General features: G+C 43.8%; 1 protein-coding gene, 1 long non-coding RNA gene and 1 other non-coding gene across 3 annotated transcripts in view; 2 read left to right on the top strand and 1 right to left on the bottom strand.

Annotated features, from left to right (window-relative positions):
• Nucleotides 1–583: 583 nt before the first annotated feature.
• On the top strand, nucleotides 584–656 carry TRNAA-AGC (transfer RNA alanine (anticodon AGC)). The gene has a single exon. It is a non-coding gene; the product is annotated as a tRNA-Ala (tRNA).
• Nucleotides 657–935: 279 nt separating this feature from the next.
• LOC123149183 (RNA demethylase ALKBH9B) lies at nucleotides 936–6,290 on the bottom strand. Its single transcript, XM_044568740.1, has 6 exons — nucleotides 5,966–6,290; nucleotides 5,355–5,846; nucleotides 3,475–3,560; nucleotides 3,064–3,374; nucleotides 2,022–2,093; nucleotides 936–1,940 (listed from the first exon to the last, which is right to left on the bottom strand). Exons 1-6 carry the CDS (start codon nucleotides 6,159–6,161, stop codon nucleotides 1,259–1,261), a joined length of 1,839 nt encoding a protein of 612 aa, XP_044424675.1. The 5' UTR covers nucleotides 6,162–6,290; the 3' UTR covers nucleotides 936–1,258.
• Nucleotides 6,291–15,219: 8,929 nt separating this feature from the next.
• The window catches only part of LOC123150341 (uncharacterized), a 35,017-nt gene continuing 27,445 nt past the window's right edge, over nucleotides 15,220–22,791 (top strand). The window contains exon 1 of the long non-coding RNA XR_006475058.1: nucleotides 15,220–15,364. This is a non-coding gene — a long non-coding RNA (uncharacterized lncRNA). The remainder of the gene's footprint in view (nucleotides 15,365–22,791) is intronic.

Here is a 22,791-nt window from a genome sequence, read left to right as displayed (position 1 = left end):
CATGCGCATTGAAGGCCATCGAGGGCATCTTCTCGACATAGACAAAGCTCGCGTCATAAACACCCGGGACACCCTCACTAGTCACTACTACACACAAAGGGCTCCGTCCATCTGTGACTAGATCAACAAGTTGAAGGCACTCTGACGACGAGATGGCCTCCGCGGGTAAGCCACTGGAAGATGCGGGCATGATCTCGTTGCGCGCACTAGCCTAGTCTCAGTCAGCGACGTATACTAGTGACGATAACGGACAACTTAGTGTTTGTCAGCATCAGCTATAACTCTGCTTGATATCATCCAACCAATCAAGGACAATAGTGGTGATGGAATGATAATTGATAGTATGAGAGAGCATCTGCACTACATTTTTATTTTCTTTTTATATTGAATAAACTTCAGAAGTTTATGTTATAATCTTTTTCTAAGTCATTGACTCGTCATATTTTTCAGCTTTTGTTGATTTATTTTCGGGTCGGTGCTCGAGCACAAACACAAACACAAACATGAGGTCCGCGCCTGCAAAGGGGGGAAAAAGGTCCCGTGCATTGATGAAGTAAACACCTGTCGGACCAGAGTCACAAAAGGGGATGTAGCTCAGATGGTAGAGCGCTCGCTTAGCATGCGAGAGGTATGGGGATCGATACCCCACTTCTCCATTTTTTGTTTTTATTTTTTTTGTTTTTGCAGATCTGACTGAATACCCCCACTTCACCATTTTTTGTTTGTTTTTTGCACATCTGAACATAATGTACTCCATAAAAAAAACTATCCTGACTTTGCTTCTGCAAAACTCCAAATCTCACAAATCCTTCTAGGCATAAAAACAAAAACAAGCACAGAATCTTTGCCGCAAACCAAAGCAGCGCAATAATAAAATCTCACAGGCCAAGAGCAAAATGTTACTGCTATCTTTTCCAAATATAAAGAGCAAAATGTTACCCGGCACACAATCACAGCATATTAACTCCAGGAAAAACTCCTGCCCTACACCCAGCCAATATTATTCAGCCATCAATAATCCAGCCCACGCAACGCAACATCCACACCAAGACACAATTACAGCATTCCAGGAAAAAAATAACAGCTCTGATTATCTACAGAATAGGCTCCTGACTACAGTATCTATCAGTGAATTTCAGTTCCTGAAATGTACATCTCAACTTTCCCTTCCCAGTTTCCAGGTATCGATAAACTTTTCCAGACATTGCGTCTGAAGATTTTGAGTACAGACATGGTCGGTCACACATGGTATGGCTGGCTACCAGCCCAGGTTTATTCTGGTCCTTGGTCTGTTGTGTATGGTCCGCACGCTGACACGGGGCTGGTCAGACGACTCGTGGCTCCCGACGGAGAGGGAGTCCATGTCGTCGTTGATGGTGCGGTTGATCATCTGTAGCTGCCTGTGCTCCATCCGTTGCCCCCTGGCCTGGGAGTCCGCGCCATTGTTGACGAAGAACACGCCGCTGCCAGGCGTCCTCTCATGAGGCGGCCTGTTCAGCCGGTCTCTGAGGTCCTCGCCATGAGATGGCGTGTCATGCGGTTGTCTTGGCTCTCTCGGCCTCTCAACGGAGTCCCTTTCTCTGTCAGAACCCGGTGGATACCTTGGCTCTCTCGACCTCCCAATGGAGTCCCTCTCTCTCTCAGAGCTCACACTGGAGATGGGGCTCTGTGGGTGCTGTGGAGGTTGGTCTCCAAGAATGCCCCTCCATCCAGCCTTTCCAGCAGGGGTCGTTCTTCCTTTGGATTTCCTGCTTCTGGATGATCTGCTGCCTGGATCCCGAGTTTGTACGCCAAGCTGCTTCCCCTTGCCTTCATCCGAGGATCTGCTAGTCTCGGGTGCAGCTGGTGCTTCGAGAGGAGTAATGTTCAGCAGTTCAGGATCATCCTTGAAACTGAATGGACGCTTTGCAGGATCCATTTTTCTGAAGGTAATGGATATCCTGTACATCAATCAGAGTTCCAGCATTATGTCAGAGGTGAACAAATCAAGTTCAGAAAATAATGCAACATACAACTACAACCTTTTGGATGGTACCGCTGGAACACAATGCTTTGCAACATCAGCACCATTGCCATTTATGACGAGCACAGACCTGTGAATGTTCACATTTAGTGTTCAGCGAAGGAAGCAATGATTTCCAGCATAGAACTACAGAGATCACTGCACATATCACATACAATTCATGACACCCAGGTAAAGAAACGAAGACAAGACAACAATAAAAAGGAAAATCACTAGAAAATGGCTCATAATCATTAGAAAATAGCTTATCTTGGCAAAAAACTTGATAAAACAACTTCAGGTCAAAGCTAACAAGTTCAGCACATCAATGTGCTATGCACCGAGCAATATCATTTAGATGTATCAAACGGACTTTCCATGATCTTGGTATTCATATGAGATCAGAACTTCCGAATGTCAAAAACATAAATTCAAAACTATCAACACATATACAGTCAAGTGCAAGTGTGCAATTACAACAAGATGTCATGCAGTAAGCAAATGAATCAGACAGTCTTTGAATTCATCTATACTAATATAAAAAAGACCCAAAGGGGCAAATCCAACTAATCTCAGCCATCAATCCAACGAACTATACTGATCCAATGTCGAGCTCTCAACACGTTTAGCGTGTAATTAATACCATACCGAATATAGTGCTAATCATATAATTAACACACAAATAATATCCAACCTAATATCCGCGTGCAATTAATATACTGCCTAATATTAACGTGCATTGCACGTACACATTTACTAGTATGCAATAAAAATTCTCAAATCTCCAGGAGTAAAATAAAATCGAAACTATCCACACATACAGTCAAGTGCAAGTGTGCAACTACAACAAGATGTCATGCAGTAAGCAAATGAATCAGACACGGTCTTTCAATTCATATGCAATCAAAATTCTCAAATCTCCAGGAATATAATCAATTCACAGTTTCAGACCTATCCATACACTACATAATTAAGTGTGAATACTACATGCAAAAAGAAGTGTCAATTCTGCATGATATTCATAAGCATAGAGGAAAATCGAGAGAAGATAACCAACATACCCAACGGGCAGAGGAATTGCAAATGAGCCCGTAAATTCTCCAGGACCAGCGATTTTCAGACTAGACCCAAAAAGTATGTTGCATTCACTGAGGAATGAAACAGTACAAAATGGTCGAACAAAATCATGGCTGTCTATATGTGGTGGGATGCAATCTCCAGGGTCATACATGTTGACAATGCAACTGTCTGGTACACAATCCGTTGGCAGAATATGCCACCTTACCAATCTCTTGATCATGACCTTAAATAGTTCAGGGATCGGATCAGAAACAAAAGTTCGAATGATGCCTGGTGGATTTCCTTTCCTGTCCTGCCATTAGAAATTTCACCTTGAGATAGATCTACGGATAGGCTTCACTAATGTTGAAATGTAGCTTACAAGAAGATGGAATTAAGAACAAGGTAAGTACCGTAGCATAGTTATAACAGCATCCAAATTGAATTGTTACCCGCCCTTTACCACGCATCCATTTCTCAGGTTCTGTATATGTACGATCTGACAAGGGGGAAATATTTGTTGTAAGGTTTAGCCACAGAAAGTAAAGAAAAAAACTGTTTGGGGGATGCAATTAAACCTTAAGAGTTCAAGAACATTTATATGTTACTAACAATTGAAACATAAATGAAGAAATAAACATTATTAGCATTGCATTAGAAATACAAAAGTAACATGTTCTCAAAAATCACTTTTAACAGTTAGGCAAATGATTATTATTATTTTCATACAATTTTCTCTGTAAATAAAGTGAAAACTACATAATGAAATTGGATAAACTTAAATAAGATACCACTAGTAATAATAAGATGTAAGGTGAATAAGGAAAAGTTGCAATTCATTACATTTCTGCCAGTTTTTGGTTATATGTTACAAGGTTCACGCCCAGGGGATGTGCACGTGGGTTACAATGGTCATCAACTTTGGTATGGAAGTGGGGGCATATTAGGTGCACTAGCACCTTGGGCCCTTGATGTGTACTGGTGCACTAGGCTATGGGAAATTCTAGTACACCTAATGATCATAGGTGACACAAACAGGACATGTGCTTCAAGGAATAGGTCATGCTAGAATGTGATACAGCAAAACAACTGTGAGAACAGCCCATTCTAAAATAGTACGTAAAAATTAAAACAAAAAAAGTGGATTTAAATACCAGAAAGACAGTGGTCAGAAGTCAGAACAACCAAAAAATATGTTCTTTTAAAAAAAAGGAAAGTAGCGAGAGAACAGCACACCTACACACTATTGTTACTTCAGTCATGGTTATCATGGGATACAGGACTGTAAGAAACACTCTTATATTTCTTTACAGAGGGAGTAATTTGTAGTAGTGTCAGTACTCATTATATGAGAACAGAAATAATGAAGCCAGAATAATTAGAGAATTCCACAAATGATACAGAAAGAGACACCCTAAGATTTATGTGAACAGGGCATCACAATATCAGAAGTATGTGAGCAAATCAAATAGATAGGTGCCCAAAGATGGGGATTTTTTTATGTACATTACTATTCACTAGATTTCTCCATAATAAGATACTTCCAGTTATCTAGAGTTGGCATTATATGGTATTTCAGTCTATGACTGGCTCCTACCATGAAAGCACAGGCAAAAATAACCAAATACCAATTCATCTTCCTCATCAAGTTTGATTAATTACAGTCAAGCAAAGCTGAATCTGCTATAGTTTTCATAGATCTGGTAATCTAACATATGACTAAGAAAAGTTTCCAGCTTTGGGTCAAGATCCCATATATAGTTAACATAACAAATGTAAATCTATGAAACTTCGGGTCAAGATCCCATACAGTTAACATAACAAATGTGAATCTGCAAAGTCATAGCTCCCAAAATAGATGTTCTAGTCACTCCCTTGATGGAGAAATTAATACGTAGCTCCCACAAAAAATAAAAGACGGAGAGACAAAGAAAAATTTTCTACACAACAGAGCTACTGTATCCATATAGACCTTCCTACGCTGATCTAAAATCAGAATAAGTCGCATAGTCCATACTCAACTTAACCGAAACACACGCCTCCATAGACCATAGTCCATACCCCGGGCACTACGGCCTTAGTACCAGTCATGTAACTGAACTTGAAAGTTCAAACACATCATCTTCGATACAGCTATAAGACCTGGCACGAACTTGCATCCTCCTGAACTAATACCGACCTCGCTATGCAACCCTAGAAGCAAACAATTTTCTGGATTCTAAACAATAGACATACGGCCTAGTATACTGAACTCAGAACACTTCATTGATGAAAGCCAATATGCAAGGCTCACCTCCAAGCTCCCCGCGCTTGCCCATCTCCTGCAGGCCGTAGACGCAGTCGACGATGCGCTTCTGCTCGGCGGTGCTGAACACGCCGGCGTGGAGCTCCAGGCCGGCGAGGATGTTGACGAGCTGGCCCTTGACCCTCTCCAAGCATATGAAGTCGTCCTTCCGCAGCACGTTCCGGAACCGATGCAGCTCCCGCTGCTCCCTGGTCAGCCTCGCCCTCGGCCTCCCCGCCCCGCCGGCCTCCTCCTCCTCCCCCTCCTCCCCGTCGTCGTCGGCGGCCGCGGCGGCGGCGGCGAGCTCGTCCTCCTGAGCCATGTCCGCCCACGACATCCGGGGCTTCTCCGCCTCCGCCTGCTGCCGCTGCGGGGGCGGCGGGGGCGGATCCGAGTCCCACCCGCTGGGCTCGAACGGGAGATGCCGCGGGGCGGCCGGATCCGAGTCCCACCCCGTGGCAACGACCCTCTCGACGGGCGGCGGTGGCGCCGGCTCCTCCGCTGCAAGAAAAAGTTAGGTGGGAGACGTGAGACGCGAGTGCCCAACCCAGCAAGAACCCTAGCAAGCACGGCCCTTTTCCTTTCCTTTCCCCCCAAAGCGCGGCGGCCATCATCATTACCTCGCGGCGTCGGGGGCGGCGGCGGGGGGAGGAGGGAGGCGACGCGGCCGCGGAGCGAGCCGACGCAGGAGGGGCAGAGGCCCGCGGAGAGGAAGGGGAGCCAGGTGGTGAGGAACTCCCCGGCGATGGCGAGCTCGTCGGCGTCGTACTGCCCCCGCACGAGCTCCATCGGGTCGGCGCCGTCGCCGGCGGCCATGGGGTCTGCGGCTGACTGGCTGGCTGGCTGGCTGGCGCGTGGGGCCGCTCCTCCTCACTCTCCTCCGCCTCGGTCTGCAATTCTTTCACCTTTGGGGGAGGTTTTGGGTCGCGCTTCCCACGCGGCGACTCCTGCGGATAGCTCAAGAAAACCTCCGGCGGGGTAGGGGTGCGTTGGGTCGGGCTGAGACGATCCTGGCCGTCCGTTGGAGCGTTGGACGGCCTGGATCGGCAGATGCTGTGGGTGGGACGGGGGTGGGGGTGATGGTTTAAGTTGCCGCTCCATGATTGGTTGATGATTTGATAGTTTTGGGTGTGGTTGATTGATTCATGGTGCGCTCCCTTGTGTTAGAGGTGTGATACCTCACACGTTTACTGGTTTTTTCATTATAAGACTGTTTTGATATTTTTGGCTTTCATTGGGTTGTGTGTCACTGGCAACATAGTTTGGGTTTTTTTTCTAGTTTAAATGGCGCTTCGGTTCTTCATGCAGGAAACATAGTGGGCTGTTTTGTCTCTGTTTTCTTTTCGGATGATGAGGATGAGCCAGCCGATCCTAACATAATTTTGGAGGAGCCGGACGACGAAGCCTCAAAATCAGATAAAGATGTCTCCGACGCGACCGGACTTTCACTAGATTTTTATAGGGGTCAGGAGGGAAAAGATATGCTGTTTTCTATCAGTCCCAAGCGGATACTCCCCAGCTTCCACGGTCTGCTTACCGAGGAAGAGATGCGGGAGGACCCAGGGCCAGAGCAAGTTGGGTTGGGGTATAGAGCCATAAGCGCGGTGGGGGTGACAGAGGATGTGCTCGTACGGTTCATAGTTGGGTATGATATTCTCGTGGATTGTTGGGAACGTCCTCTATATAGAGATTGTCTTTTTTTTATTTTGAATAGGCCATGGGTCATTTTAGGCCATCCTTGGTGCTGTCCGAAAGCGATTCAGATTTGAAGTTGGTTGCCTAGTTTCATACATAGGAGAGGGAAAAAATTAAGGTCGAACCAACGAATTACTTTGACTCCAAACCAACATAAGAGGAAAGATATTGCTTGCTCCAACTGCCCACGCTCTTCTCTCTCGATGACGCTCTCTCTCCCTTTTGTTCTTTTCTCCAGTGTTGACAACAAGCGCAAGCATGGTGTTTGGAAATTAGACCATCTTAATGGAAGGGGAAATAGTACATATAGCCACTGACCGGCCAATGTATGAAGGGGTTTGGTTCTAGTTTAAATTATGCTTCTGTTCTTCGTGAATGGAACATATAGTGAATTGATCATCTTTTTTATTTTAAATAGGTCATGGGTCATTTAGACCATCCTTGGGGCTGTCCGAAAGCGATTCAGAAGAGTTTCAGAGTTGGTTGCCTAGTTTCATACATTGGAGAGATCAAGTCGAAGAGGAAAAAATCTTAAGGTCGAACCAACAAGTTACTTTGATTTCAAACCAATATAAGAGGAAAGATATTGCTTGCTCCAGCTGCCCGCGCTCTTCTCCCTTGATGACGCTCTCTCCCTTTTGTTCTTTTCTCCATTGTTGACAACAAGCGCAAGCATGGTGTTTGAAAATTAGACCATCTTAATGGAAGGGGAAATAGTACATATAGCCACTGGCTGGCCAATGTATGAAGGGGTTTGGTTCTAGTTTAAATTGTGCTTCTGTTCTTCGTGAATGGAACATATAGTGAATTGATCATCTTTTTTATTTTAAATAGGTCATGGGTCATTTAGACCATCCTTGGGGCTGTCCGAAAGCGATTCAGAAGAGTTTCAGAGTTGGTTGCCTAGTTTCATACATTGGAGAGATCAACTCGAAGAGGAAAAAAATCTTAAGGTCGAACCAACAAGTTACTTTGATTTCAAACCAATATAAGAGGAAAGATACTGCTTGCTCCAGCTGCCCGCGCTCTTCTCCCTTGATGATGCTCTCTCCCTTTTGTTCTTTTCTGCATTGTTGACAACAAGCGCATGCATGGTGTTTAGAAGTTAGACCATATTAATGGAAGGGGAAACAGTACATATATAGCCACTGACCAGCCAATGTATGAAGGGGTTCGGTTCAAGTTTAAATAGTGCTTCGGTTCTTCGTCAATGAAACATAGTGGATTGATCGCCTTTTTTATTTTAAATAGGTCATGGGTCATTTAGCATATCTTGGTGTTGTCCGAAAGCGATTCGGAAGAGTTTCGGAGTTGGTTGCCTAGTTTCATATATAGAAGATATCAACTTGAAGAGGGAGAAAAATCTTAAGGTCGAACCAACAAGTTACTTTGATTTCAAACCAATATAAGAGGAAAGATACTGCTTGCTCCAGCTGCCCGCGCTCTTCTCCCTTGATGACGCTCTCTCCCTTTTGTTCTTTTCTCCATTGTTGACAACAAGCGCAAGCATGGTGTTTGAAAATTAGACCATCTTAATGGAAGGGGAAATAGTACATATAGCCACTGACCGGCCAATGTATGAAGGGGTTTGGTTCTAGTTTAAATTGTGCTTCTGTTCTTCGTGAATGGAACATATAGTGAATTGATCATCTTTTTTATTTTAAATAGGTCATGGGTCATTTAGACCATCCTTGGGGCTGTCCGAAAGCGATTCAGAAGAGTTTCAGAGTTGGTTGCCTAGTTTCATACATTGGAGAGATCAACTCGAAGAGGAAAAAAATCTTAAGGTCGAACCAACGAGTTACTTTGATTTCAAACCAATATAAGAGGAAAGATACTGCTTCCTCCAGCTGCCCGCGCTCTTCTCCCTTGATGACGCTCTCTCCCTTTTGTTCTTTTCTCCATTGTTGACAACAAGCGCAAGCATGGTGTTTGGAAATTAGACCATCTTAATGGAAGGGGAAATAGTACATATAGCCACTGACCGGCCAATGTATGAAGGGGTTTGGTTCTAGTTTAAATTGTGCTTCTGTTCTTCGTGAATGGAACATATAGTGAATTGATCATCTTTTTTATTTTAAATAGGTCATGGGTCATTTAGACCATCCTTGGGGCTGTCCGAAAGCGATTCAGAAGAGTTTCAGAGTTGGTTGCCTAGTTTCATACATTGGAGAGATCAACTCGAAGAGGAAAAAAATCTTAAGGTCGAACCAACAAGTTACTTTGATTTCAAACCAATATAAGAGGAAAGATACTGCTTCCTCCAGCTGCCCGCGCTCTTCTCCCTTGATGACGCTCTCTCCCTTTTGTTCTTTTCTTCATTGTTGACAACAAGCGCATGCATGGTGTTTAGAAGTTAGACCATATTAATGGAAGGGGAAACAGTACATATATAGCCACTGACCAGCCAATGTATGAAGGGGTTCGGTTCAAGTTTAAATAGTGCTTCGGTTCTTCGTGAATGAAACATAGTGGATTGATCGCCTTTTTTATTTTAAATAGGTCATGGGTCATTTAGCCTATCTTGGTGTTGTCCGAAAGCGATTCGGAAGAGTTTCGGAGTTGGTTGCCTAGTTTCATATATAGAAGATATCAACTTGAAGAGGGAGAAAAATCTGAAGGTCGAACCAACGAGTTGCTTTGATTTCAAACCAACATAAGAGGAAAGATATTGCGTGCTCCAACTGCCCATGCTCTTCTCCCTCGATGACGCTCTCCCCCTTTTGTTCTTTTCTCCATTGTTGACAACAAGCGCAAGCATGTTGTTTAGAAATTAGACTGTCTTAATGGAAGGGGAAATGGTAAATATAGCCATTGATCAGCCAATGTATGAAGGGGTTTGGTTCTAGTTTAAATAGTGCTTCTGTTCTTCATGAATGGAACATAGTGGATTGATCGTCCTTTTTATTTTGAATGGTTCATGGGTCATTTAGGCCATCCTTGGTGCTGTCCGAAAGTGATTCAGAAGAGTTTTGGAGGTGGTTGCCTAGTTTCATCATACATTGGAGAGATCAACTTGAAGAGGAAAAAACGTAAGGTCGACCAACGAGTTACTTTGATTCCAAACCAACATAAGAGGAAAGATATTGCTTGCTCCAACCGTCTGCGCTCTTCTCCCTCGATGACACTCTCTCCCTTTTGTTCTTTTTTCCATTGTTGCCAACAAGCGCAAGCATGGTGTTTAGAAATTAGACCGTCTTAATGGAAGGGGAAATAGTAAATATAGCCATTGACCAGCCAATGTATGAAAGGGTTTGGTTCTAGTTTAAATAGTGCTTCTGTTCTTCATGAATGGAACATAGTGGATTGATTGTCCTTTTTATTTTGAATTGGTCATGGGTCATTTAGGCCATCCTTGGTGCTGTCCGAAAGCGATTCAGAAGAGTTTTGGAGGTGGTTGCCTAGTTTCATCATACATTGGAGAGATTAACTCGAAGAGGAAAAAAACATAAGGTCGACTAACGAGTTACTTTGATTCCAAACCAATATAAGAGGAAAGATACTGCTTGCTCCAACTGCCAGCGTTCTTCTCCCTCGATGACGCTCTCTCCCTTTTATTCTTTTCTCCATTGTTGACAACAAGCGCAAGCATGGTGTTTGGAAATTAGACCGTCTTAATGGAAGGGGAAATAGTACTTATAGCCACTGACCAGCCAATGTATGAAGGGGTTTGGTTCTAGTGTAAATTGTGCTTCGGTTCTTCGTGAATGGACATAGTGGATTTATCGTCTTTATATATTTTGAATAGGTCATGGGTCATTTAGGCCATCCTTGGTGCTGTCCGAAAGCGATCCGGAAGAGTTTTGGAGTTGGTGGCCTAGTTTCATACATTGGAGAGGTCAGTTCGAAGAGGTAAAAAAATCTTAAGGTCGAACTAACGAGTTACCTCGATTCCAAACCAACATAAGAGGAAATATATTGCTTGCTTCAACTGCCCGCGCTCTTCTCCCTCGATGACGCTCTCTTCCTCTTGTTCTTTTCTCCATTGCTAGCAACAAGCGCAAGCATGGTGTTTGAAAATTAGACCGTCTTAGTGGAAGGGAAAATAGTACAAATAGCCACTGACCAGCATGAGGACTCCATCTTCTGCACTTCGAGTTAGAGGCGAGATCTAATTGTGCTTGCCATGAATTAGTAGTAAGAAATTTCTCATGTTTTAGAGGAAAAAGGCTCCGGCTCCATTGCAACGATGAAACCAAACAGTTCACATCATCCAGTTCGCAGACAACAATCAACGTGCTGCCTCGGCACACACCCACTAAGCACAAAAAAAAAGTTCAACCCCCGAAAGGAACATCTCTAATTATTGCATGCAAAAACATAAAATCGATGATCAGGATTTTCATCATTCCAGGAGGGTCGCAAAGCTGGCAGTGGATAATGTGAGAACCCAACCCATGAAGAACCCTAGCAAGGACGACCCTTTTCCTTTCCTTCCTTTCCAGGCATGGCGGGCGGGCAACGACCATCATCATTACCTTGTGGTGTCGGCGGCGGCGGGAGGAGGGAGGCGACGCGGCTGTAGAGGAAGCCAATGCAAGAGGGGCAAAGTCCCCGCGAAGAGGAATGGGAGCCAGGTGGTAAGGAATTCCTCGGCGATGGCGAGCTCGTCGGTGTCGTACTGCCCACACACGAGCTCCATCGGGTCGACGCCATCACCGACGACCATGGGATATGTTGCTGACGCGTGGGGCCACTCCTCCTCACTCTCCGTCTCGGACGCTCTCTGCATTTCTTTCACCCTTGGAGGAGGTTTTGGGTTGCGTTTCCCACGTGGCAACTCTTGTGGATAGCTTCCAAAGAAAACCTCCAGCAGGGTAGGGGTGCGATGGGTAGGGCTAAGATGATCCTGGCCATCGATTGGTGTGTTGGACGACCTGGATCGGGATATGTTATGGGTGAGACGAGGGAGGGTGATGGTTTAAATTTCCGCTCTATGATTGGGTGGTGATTTGTTAGTTTTGTGTGTGGTTGATTCATGGTGTGCTCCCTTGTGCTAGAGGTGTGAGGATCTCACATGTCTACTAAGTTTTTTTTAACTATAGGAGTGCTTTCATATTTTTGGCTTTCAGTGGGTTGTGTGTCATTGGCAACATAGCTAGGGTTTTTGTTTCTAGTTTAAATGGCGCTTCACTTCTTCATGAATGGAACATATGGACCTAATCATCTTTTTTTACTTCAACTAGGTGATGGAAATCATCGAGGTCATCTCTGGTGTTGTTCGAAGGGCGATTCGGAAGAGTTTTGGAGCTGGTTGCATGGTTCCATGCATTGGAGAGATCGACTCAAAGAGGAAAGGGTTCGGATGTCGAACTAATGAGTTACTCCTACTTTGACTCCAAACCAGCAGAAAAAAGGAAAAAATGATTTGCTCCAACTGCCCGCGCTCTTCTCCCTTGATGACGCTCTGTCGCTGTTGCTATTTTCTCCATTATTAGCAACAAGCTCAAGCATAGTGTTTAGAATTTAGACCACTATGGGTCTTAATGCAAGGGGAAACATTATAGATAGCCAATGACTAGCCCGAGGATTCCATTTTCTCTGCTTGGAGGTAGAGGCCAGATCTAATCGTACTTGCCAATAATCAGTAGTAAGAAACTTCTCATGTTTTAGAGGAAAATGGCTCCAACCCTAGCTCCATTGCAATGATGAAACCAAACATCGTCTTACATCATCGAGTTTGCATACAACAACCAACGTGCTACCTCAAATTTGATTACATAGGTTGCAGTGGATTAGATAATTCTTTTTATTCAATCAACTTTGTCTACTTTAAGAAACATGTAGTCTGCTTTTGTGTACTTATTATTATGTGCTTAACTTTGTAAAGAAAAGGTAACAAAAGCCATAACTTTATTCTGGTCTACCTTAACTCTTAGAGCATGATTAATAATACAACAAACTGCTTGATACGAATTACTAGTTGATACACCGCTGAGGGTGCTTATGGCAATTCTTTTGGCGGCTTTTCTTAAGCTGGGTAGAGGGCAGTTTATTTTAGCTTATTTTAGAAGTCAGAACTGACCCTTAGTACTGTTACTAATTGGCATAAATTTAATAGTTGCTAAATGATGCTAGCATTTGAAAAAAAAGCTCAATGAAATTGAGTGATGCGTATTACATCCTACTCCTCCAATCAAACGTCGAGATGGGACCATTCCATTTCATCCCACGAGCTCTATAAAACAAGAACATGAAACCATTCCGTTCTAGTGAAATGGAATCATTACATTTCCTTCTACTTGATTCCACAAACCAAACACACCCTAAGGCCCCGCTTGGTTCCTCGTTTTAGGGCCCAATACACCTGTAAAATATACCCTTGTAAAATAAAAACGGATGGGCCTGTCGTTGGTGCTTGGCATGTCGTTTTTGGGCTGTAAGTTTTACACTGGTTTTCTCGTTTACACCCGTATCAGGCCGGTATCCGATACAGACCAGAGGCCGTCGTTTTTCCCCACCTCGCCTCTCGCTCGAGACCTAGATCGAGTTGCGCCGCCGGGAGGCGCCGGCGCTGGTGTCCACGAGGTGGTCAAGCAACGGCGTTCGCGACAGCGACGTGGTGAGGCGCAGAAGACAGTGGCCACGACGGGGGTTAGGCGCGCCGCCGACGATGACTCGTTCCTGGCTGCGACGGTGACGGCGACTCGCTCCTGGCCACGACAGTGATGGCGACTCGCTCCTGGCCGCGACGGCGACGTTGGCCGGCAGCCGTGACCTAACCGTGACGGCGAATCGCTCATCCTCCTCTGCTCCACCAAGGTATCCTCCCTCCTCCTCCTCCTCTGCCATCCCTCCCCGCCCCTTCCCCGTTCAACCGGCGGCGGAGTACTCCTTGGCGGCGGCGGAGTACTCCTAATCTTTCAGAAATATTTTATGTCTAGACGCACACCGATTCAACAATTGCCGAGTCCTAACTTTGGTTATGTACCATGCCAACGAGACAAGACAAGTATGCCTCAATAGAATTGTAATTTAAATTGCTGACTTTGAGCACTATGAGTTATCGGAACTATTTTCAAATGGAAGATTGCAAAAATATGATTTTTTTACTGATGTTGTGCTATTGTAATATAAATGAAAATTTTAGCTCATTTTATACTTGTCCAATTTGTGTCGAAGTGCAGTTGTATTGGAAATTGCTTGTGTAGTCTGTGTTGTTGAATATGCGTGAACTCACGCATATTTTACAAGTGGATTGAAACCTGGAGAGCCAAGCACATATTACAACCGGATAGAAAATACCACCCTTCGGAATGTATTTGGTTGGAGGCTGGTATAATACAGGTGTAAAAGATTACAGGGGTGGCAGAAAACCTACATTCCAAGCGGGGCCTAAGGCCCCGCTTGGTTCCTCGTTTTAGGGCCCAATACACCTGTAAAATATACCCCTGTAAAATAAAAACGGATGGGCCTGTCGTTGGTGCTTGGCATGTCGTTTTTGGGATGTAAGTTTTACACTGGTTTTCTCGTTTACACCCGTATCAGGCCGGTATCCGATACAGACCAGAGGCCGTCGTTTTTCCCCACCTCGCCTCTCGCTCAAGACCTAGATCGAGTTGCGCCGTCGGGAGGCGCCGGTGCTGGTGTCCACGAGGTGGTCAAGCAACGGCGTTCGCGACGGTGACGTGGTGAGGCGCAGAAGACGGTGGCCACAACGGGGGTTAGGCGCGCCGACGACGGCGACTCGTTCCTGGCTGCGACGGTGACGGCGACTCGCTCTTGGCTGCGACAGTGACGGCGACTCGCTCCTGGCTGCGACGGCGACGTTGGCCGGCAGCCGTGACCTGACCGTGATGGCGAATCGCTCATCCTCCTCTGCTCCACCAAGGTATCCTCCCTCCTCCTCCTCCTCTGCCATCCCTCCCCGCCCCTTCCCCGTTCAACCGGCGGCGGAGTACTCCTTGGCGACGTGGCCGTCCTGCTTGGTCATGATTAGCCCGAACCCTCCTGCCAGTTAACAGCTGCTGCCAAAGTTTCACAAGAATTCAGTTCGTTAGCTGCTGTCGAAGTTCAGATTGATGTAAACCTAGAAATACTGATAAACAAACAGATGAACAATGGTCCAATGATTTGTTTATGAACAGGGTCCAATAAACTTCCATGGGTTTATGAATAGTTCATCTGTTTTCTTTGTCCAGTTGTGCAAATAGAATGCTAACTAAGCTGGGCCTGTTTGATAAGTTATATAACTGCAGCACCTATTATTGCTACTGATATCATTGGCTCATTGCTGCCTTTGTGCAATGCAGAACTGTTAAGAGTGATTTGGAGGATTCAAGATTCTGTGAAGCTCTTTTGACATTTAAAGCTCAGAACTGAAGGTACTTAATAAACTCAAAAGCATTCAGTCCAGCTTGTGGGTGTGTCACTGATTTATTCTTCATTGTTTTGCGCATGTGCTTGTCTATATACATCTATACTCAACTGTTACATCAATCAATAAAAGTATGGTAATATCTTTTCATGTTACACTAATCTCGTTATCTTGATGTGCTAGTGCTCCTTTTATTCCAATGTCATAACATAGATTATATATACTACTGTGATTACTTTGAAGGAGAGTTGCGGTATTTATTTTGTAATCTCTTCTCGCTAGATAATGGATACGAGTAACCATGATGATGGATAAGAGTCATGTACTGATTCTGAGGAGGAGGAGGAGGAGATGATGTTTCTTGTCTTCCCGACAATATATTGTATATCTTCTAGGAGGGAAAAGATTTGTAGGATCTAGAGTAGGTGTGTCTAGAGGGGGGGTGATTAGACACTTAGTGCTAAAGTTGCAATTTTTAATCTTTTTCGGTTTGAGTGGAGTTTTAGGCACAATTTCAACATATACAATACATATCAAGCAAGCATGCAAAGAGTATATGAGCAGCGGAATGTAAAGCATGCAACTTGCAAGAATGTAAGGGGAAGGGTTTGGAGAATTCAAACGCAATTGGAGACATGGATGTTTTTCCCGTGGTTCGGATAGGTGGTGCTATCCTACATCCAAGTTGATGGAGACTTCAACCCACGAAGGGTAACGGTTGCACGAGTCCACGGAGGGCTCCACCCACGAAGGGTCCACGAAGAAGCAACCTTGTCTATCCCACCATGGCCATCGCCCACGAAGGACTTGCCTCACTAGCGGTAGATCTTCACGAAGTAGGCGATCTCCTTGCCCTTACAAACTCCTTGGTTCAACTCCACAATCTTGTCGGAGGCTCCCAAGTGACACCTAGCCAATCTAGGAGACACCACTCTCCAAGAAGTAACAAATGGTGTGTTGATGATGAACTCCTTGCTCTTGTGCTTCAAATGATAGTCTCCCCAACACTCAACTCTCTCTCACAGGATTTGGATTTGGTGGAAAGAAGATTTGAGTGGAAAGCAACTTGGGGAAGGCTAGAGATCAAGATTCATATGGTAGGAATGGAATATCTTGGCCTCAACTAATGAGTAGGTAGTTCTCTCTCAGAAATAGGGTGATGGAAGTGTAGGCTTAGTCTGATGGCTCTCTCCACGAATGAAGAGGAGGTGGAGGGGTATATATAGCCTCCACACAAAATCCAACCGTTACACACAATTTACCAATCTCTGTGGGACCGAATCAACAAACTCGGTCGGACCGAAATAGTAAACCTAGTGACCGTTAGAGATTTTCGGTGGGACCGACTGGATCAACTCGGTGGGACCGATGTGCTAGGGTTAGGGTAAATCCACAACTCGGTTTGACCGATTACTCAAACTCGGTGGGACCGATTTGGGTAATAAGTGAAACAGAGAGTTGGCCAAGCAAACTCGGTGGGGCCGATTGCATATCTCGGTGGGACCGAGAGTATTGCAATAGGTAACAGAGAGTTTGCAAGCCCATCTCGGTGAGATCGAGATCCCATCGGTGAGACCGAACTGATTAGGGTTTCTGGCAGTGGCTATGACAAGTGAAACTCGGTGGCGCCGGATAGAAATAATCGGTAGGTCCGAGTTTGGCTTTGGGTATAGATCATATGTGGAAGTGGGAAAGTAGCTGAGGATTTTGGAGCATATCATTAAGCACTTGAGCAAGAGGCTCATTAAGAAACACCTCATCCCTCCTTGATAGTATTGGCTTTTCCTATGGACTCAATGTGATCTTGGATCACTAAAATGTAAAATGAAGAGTCTTGAGCTTTAAGCTTTAGCCAATCCTTTGTCCTTAGCATCTTGGAGAACTTCCCACAACCTTTAGTCCATGCCACTCCATTGTTGAACTTATCTGAAACATACTAGATAGAACCGTTGGTCCAACAAGAGATATGTTGTCATTAATTACCAAAACCACCTAGGGAGCACTTGTGCTTTCAATCTCCCCCTTTTTGGTAATTGATGGCAACATACATCAATGCTTTAGATAAAGATATAAAGAACAGCAAGTAAAGCTTTGGAAGGACATGTAACAAGCATAGGCTCCCCCTACATGTATGCACTCATGTAAATGTGAAATATAGAGGCATGTGAGAGCATAACCATGACAGAGTAGGCAATGTGTTACATGTATCTTGGCCATATGCATCAGAGCAAAAGATTATCAAGGAAAATACCTTCATGCTCATGAGTCCTTCTTGCACACAGTATGTACATAAGCAAGAATTCCTCATACTCATGATTTTGATGCATACACTTACCTTGTAGTCTTTAGCTAGCTTAGGATGGAATGAACCTGCACAAACAAGGTTAGATAACACAGGTACCTCCACTAGCCAGAGCAAACCAAAGAAGCCACAAGAGTACCAAGACTGGGATGACATGTAGAGAGTGAGTACAAGGTACCACATTGGATTCAACATGTCCCCAAGAGTAAAGATATGCAATGAATTTGACTGATTTCTTTCCCTTAGGTGTCTTGCTCCCCCTGAATCTTACATGGGATATTGGGAGAAGATAGGGAACAGAAAATCAGAGCTGAAAGATACAAATGAATAGAACTTAATGCAAATAAGCAGAGACATGTTCATATGTGCTTTTGAACATCAAGCATGTGGGACATCTGGGATCCTTGAGTATTCTCTCCCCCTGGAAATCTCTTTCTCCCCCTTAATACTTTCTCTCTTGTAGGTTTGGTCCTTGAGACTTTCTCTCCCCCTTGAGCTTTGATGTGATCCCTCTCTCCCCCTTTGACATTAATTTCCAAGAAGGGCTTTTTGGAATCCGTCGTATAGGTTTGGTCCTTGAGACTCAGCACAAAGCAATGGATAAAACTGTGATGCTTGTAGAGGACAAGATTCATTGAGTAGAGCTGGATCGGAAGAAATATAGAACAAGTGGCAAACTGTTTTTCCGGTTGCGAAGTCAGTGGCACCGAGTGGCATGTTTCGGTGGTACCGAAAAGATTCGGTTGGACCGAAAATTACAAGTCGGTGAAACCGAGTTCACACAGAGAAAAACACTTGTCACCTCAGCTCACTAGACATGTAGGATCTCACAAAGATTTGCAATGAATTACCTGAAGGATTTGCAAGGAATTGAATGCAGAAAATGCAGAACAAAAACAAAAAGAAAAGAGAAGAAACTGAAAGATCTAGATGAAGTTTTTTTTTGAAAAAGAGAAAGAAAATAAACATGCATGAGACAAATGCAATAACACAGAAAAGAACACAAGAGAACTTCATCTAGAGTTGGGCGGTGACATAGTCACCTATGTTAGAGTATATTGACTTAGGAGTCAAGTGAGAACACTTGATCATAGGTCATACTCATCGTTTAAGCTCAAAATGGGGTTACCATTTTTCGTTTAAGCATCTTGATGTATTCACATCTTGTTGAGTTGCTTTGACTCATGTCTTGGAGTAAAGCTTCTCTAAGATGGAATAACATACCTTGGGTGGTGGTGTGGTTCTTGCTCGTGTAGTTGAACTTGTGTGGGTGCTCAAGGTTGATGTAGCTCATCAAGAATTGGGAGCACCACTTGGAGTTTGAGTTCATCTACCTACATGGGTTAGTTCTTGCAAGGAAGAGCACTTGTGTATCCAAAAATGACAATCATGAAGCTCAACATAGAATTTGTCAAAGGATATGTTTGAATGGTTTTGGTAAGCTTCCTTGTCTTCAACCACCATTGTGTAGAGACTTGGTGATGTAGAGATTGCTCAAGATGTGAGTGAGTCGCAATCTCATGGAATTAGATTCAACCAAGAACCTACATGGGTTAGACAACATGCAAGGTACAAATATATCCAAGACATAAGATAGTCATCATAAGAGATATATCATGGATTAGTCATAAGCTCATGTCTTGCATGTATCCAATGGAGTTTCTACTCCAAGTTCGGAGCATCAATGATGTTCAATTCTCCTCTCAACCTGCAAAACACTTTCTCATCAAGTGGTTTAGTGAATATATCCGCTAATTGTTTATCGGTGCGAACATGCTTAAGATCAATGTCACCCTTAGCAACATGATCTTGAATGAAATGATGACGCACTTCAATATGCTTAGTTCGAGAATGTTGTACAGGATTATGACCAATTTTGATAGAACTTTCATTGTCACAAAGCAGTGGAACATGTTTCACATAGATCCCATAATCTTTAAGAGTTTGGGTCATCCAAAGTAATTGAGCACAACATGAACCAGCGGCAATGTATTCCACTTCGGCGGTGGATAAGGATACCGAGTTTTGTTTCTTGGAAGACCAAGACACAAGAGATCTACCAAGAAATTGACAAGTGCCCGAAGTGGACTTTCTATCAACCTTGTCTCCGGCATAATCCGAGTCGGAATAGCCAACAAGATCAAAAGAAGATCTCTTAGGATACCAAATGCCAAAGTTTGGTGTATGAATTAAGTATCTCACTATCCTTTTCACGGCCTTAAGATGACATTATTTAGGAGCAGCTTGATATCGTGCACACATGCACACACTTAGCATAATATCGGGACGTGAAGCACATAGGTATAGCAATGAACCAATCATAGAGTGATAAACCTTTTGATCAACCGGTTCACCATCTTTGGTCAAATCATTATGTCCACTAGTAGGCATGGGTGTAGACATACCTTTGCATTCTTGCATATTGAACTTCTTGAATAAGTCCTTGGTGTACTTCGTTTGAGAGACAAATGTACCTTCCTTAGTTTGCTTGATTTGCAAACCGAGAAAGAATTTGAGTTCACTCATCATAGACATCTCAAACTTCTCTGACATTAGCTTTCCAAACTTTTCACTAAAGAGAGGGTTAGTTGAACCAAATATGATATCATCAACATAAATTTGGCATACAAATAGTTCTCCATTAACCCTTTTAGTAAAAAGAGTAGAATCAATTTTACCAATTTCAAAACCAATTGCAGTAAGGAACTTGGTCAAGCATTTATACCATGCTCTAGGAGCTTGTTTAAGACCATAAAGAGCTTTGTGAAGTTTGTAAACATGATTAGGTTTCTTAGGATTGACAAAGCCAGGAGGTTGTTTGACATAAACTTCCTCCTCTATTTCACCATTTAGAAAAGCACTTTTAATGTCCATTTGGTACAAGGTGATATTATGGTGATTAGCATAGGCAAGTAAGATGCGAATGGACTCAAGTCTAGCAACGGGAGCATATGTCTCACCATAGTCCATACCTTCGACTTGTGTGTACCCTTGGGCGACGAGACGTGCTTTGTTGCGAACCACCTGTCCATCTTCATCTTGCTTATTGCGGAACACCCATTTGGTACCAATGATGTTGTGGTTGTTGTCGGGCTTCTCAACCAATGTCCAAACTTGGTTTCTCTCAAAGTTGTGTAGCTCTTCATGCATAGCGTTTATCCAATCCGGATCTTCCAATGCTTCTTCAACCTTCATAGGTTCAATGCTAGAGATGAATGAATAGTTTTCACAAAAGTTAGCTAAACGAGTCTTTGAGCGAGTGATTCTCCCGGTTTGTATATCATTTAAGATTTGCTCGACGGGATGGTCTTTGGCAATTCTTGCTCGAACTCGTGAGAGCTTTTGCTTGGGTCTTCGTTGAACATCTTCTTCATCTTGTTCTTCTTCTTGGCCTTCTTCATTGTTGACGTTGCCGTTCTCTTGTCGTGGTGGAGAAGGAGGTTGTTGATGTTCGTCTTGATGCATTTCCTTGTCTTCTTCATCTTGATGTGTCCCACTTGTGGATGCTTCCGTATAAATTCCTGGTTCACCTTGTCGTGAAGTAGAAGCTTCCACTTGGACGGACGAGGTACTCTCCTTCACCTCTGTTGGACGAATTTTGCCAATAGACAAGTCTTGGATTGCTTCTGAAGGGTCTTTGTCTCCTGCATCAATTGGCAATTGCTCTACTTGCGAGCCATTAGATTCATCAAACTTCACATCTACCGTCTCTTCAACCTTTCGGGTGAAATTGTTGTAGACACGGTAAGTGTGAGAGTTTGAGCCATAACCAAGTAGAAAACCTTCATGAGATTTAGGAGCAAACTTTGAACGACGATGCTTGTCAAGAATGTAGCACTTTGAGACGAATACTCGAAATTATCCAACTTGGGGTTTGTTACTGGTGAGGAGCTCGTATGACGTCTTGCCGAGTAGCTTGTGAAGATACAAGTGATTTGTTGCATGACAAACTGTCTCAACTGCTTCTGCCCAAAAGTGCTTCGGCGTCTTGTATTCATCAAGCATCGTTCTTGCCATTTCGATGAGCGTCCGGTTCTTCCTCTCAACAACTCCATTTTGTTGAGGTGTGTACGTAGCCGAGAACTCGTGTAAAATCCCTTCTTCGTCAAGAAAGGTGTCCACATTTGCGTTCTTGAACTCCGTTCCGTTGTCACTCCGAACCTTCTTGATCTTCACGTCAAACGGATTTTGGGCCTTCCTAGTGAAGTTTTTTAAGATCTTCTGGACCTGCGACTTGTCATTAAGAAAGAACACCCACGTAAATCTTGAAAAATCATCAACTATAACTAGACCAAAAGAATTTCCACCGAGACTCTTGTATGCGTTGGGACCAAAAAGATCCATATGAAGTAGCTCGAGTGGCCTCCTTGTGGTCATGATGTTCTTCACGGGATGCCTTCCTCCAACCTGTTTACCTGCTTGACAAGCACTGCAAAGTCTATCCTTATCAAATATGACATCGTTAACTCCAAGGATATGATTTCCTTTAATAAGCTTGTCAAGGTTTCTCATGCCAACGTGACCTAGTCGTCTATGCCACAACCAACCTTTTGAGGATTTAGCAATAAAGCAAGTTTTAGGTTGTGCCTTTTTAGAGAAATCGACAATGTAAAGATCACCTCTACGCATACCGGTAAAGACCATTTTATGATTGTCTCGACGAAATACTTGGCAATCTACATCAGTAAATAGGACATTCAAACCGAAATCAGCAAGTCTAGATACTGAAAGTAAGTTGTAGCCGAGAGATTCAACGAGCATGACATTTTGAATGGAACTATCATGTGAGATGGCCACCTTACCAAGGCCAACCACTTTACCCTTTGAATTATCACCAAAAGTGACATATTTTCGAGGGCCGTCATTTTCAGCAAGCTCACGGAACATCTCTTCATCTCCGGTCATATGATCAGTACATCCACTATCAAGAACCCATTCCTTTCCTCCTGACGCATATCCCCGAAGATTTGCCATAAGACCAAAATGTCTCATTGCATCATCTAGATCGAAGTCACTATCATCATCATCATCATCATAGTATCCATGTTCGCCATGATCTTGTGACTCATCATTTCCTGGAGAGGGTAATTCATTAGATAAATGATCATCAAAGTGGTCACTTTTGTGAATTC

Source organism: Triticum aestivum, chromosome 7A (assembly GCF_018294505.1).
Source record: "Triticum aestivum cultivar Chinese Spring chromosome 7A, IWGSC CS RefSeq v2.1, whole genome shotgun sequence".
NCBI lineage: Eukaryota > Viridiplantae > Streptophyta > Magnoliopsida > Poales > Poaceae > Triticum > Triticum aestivum.
Note: the sequence above shows the minus strand (reverse complement) of the source record. Positions and strands in the feature narration are given on the sequence as shown.

Coding starts and splice junctions, on each gene's coding strand:
- LOC123149183 (XM_044568740.1), bottom strand. CDS start 6,161: ATGGCCGCCGGCGACGGCGCCGACCCGATGGAGCTCGTGCGGGGGCAG. Junction 2,094..3,063: donor GCAATTCCTCTGCCCGTTGG/GTATGTTGGTTA, acceptor GAACATTCACAG/GTCTGTGCTCGTCATAAATG. Junction 1,941..2,021: donor CCAGCGGTACCATCCAAAAG/GTTGTAGTTGTA, acceptor ATTGATGTACAG/GATATCCATTACCTTCAGAA.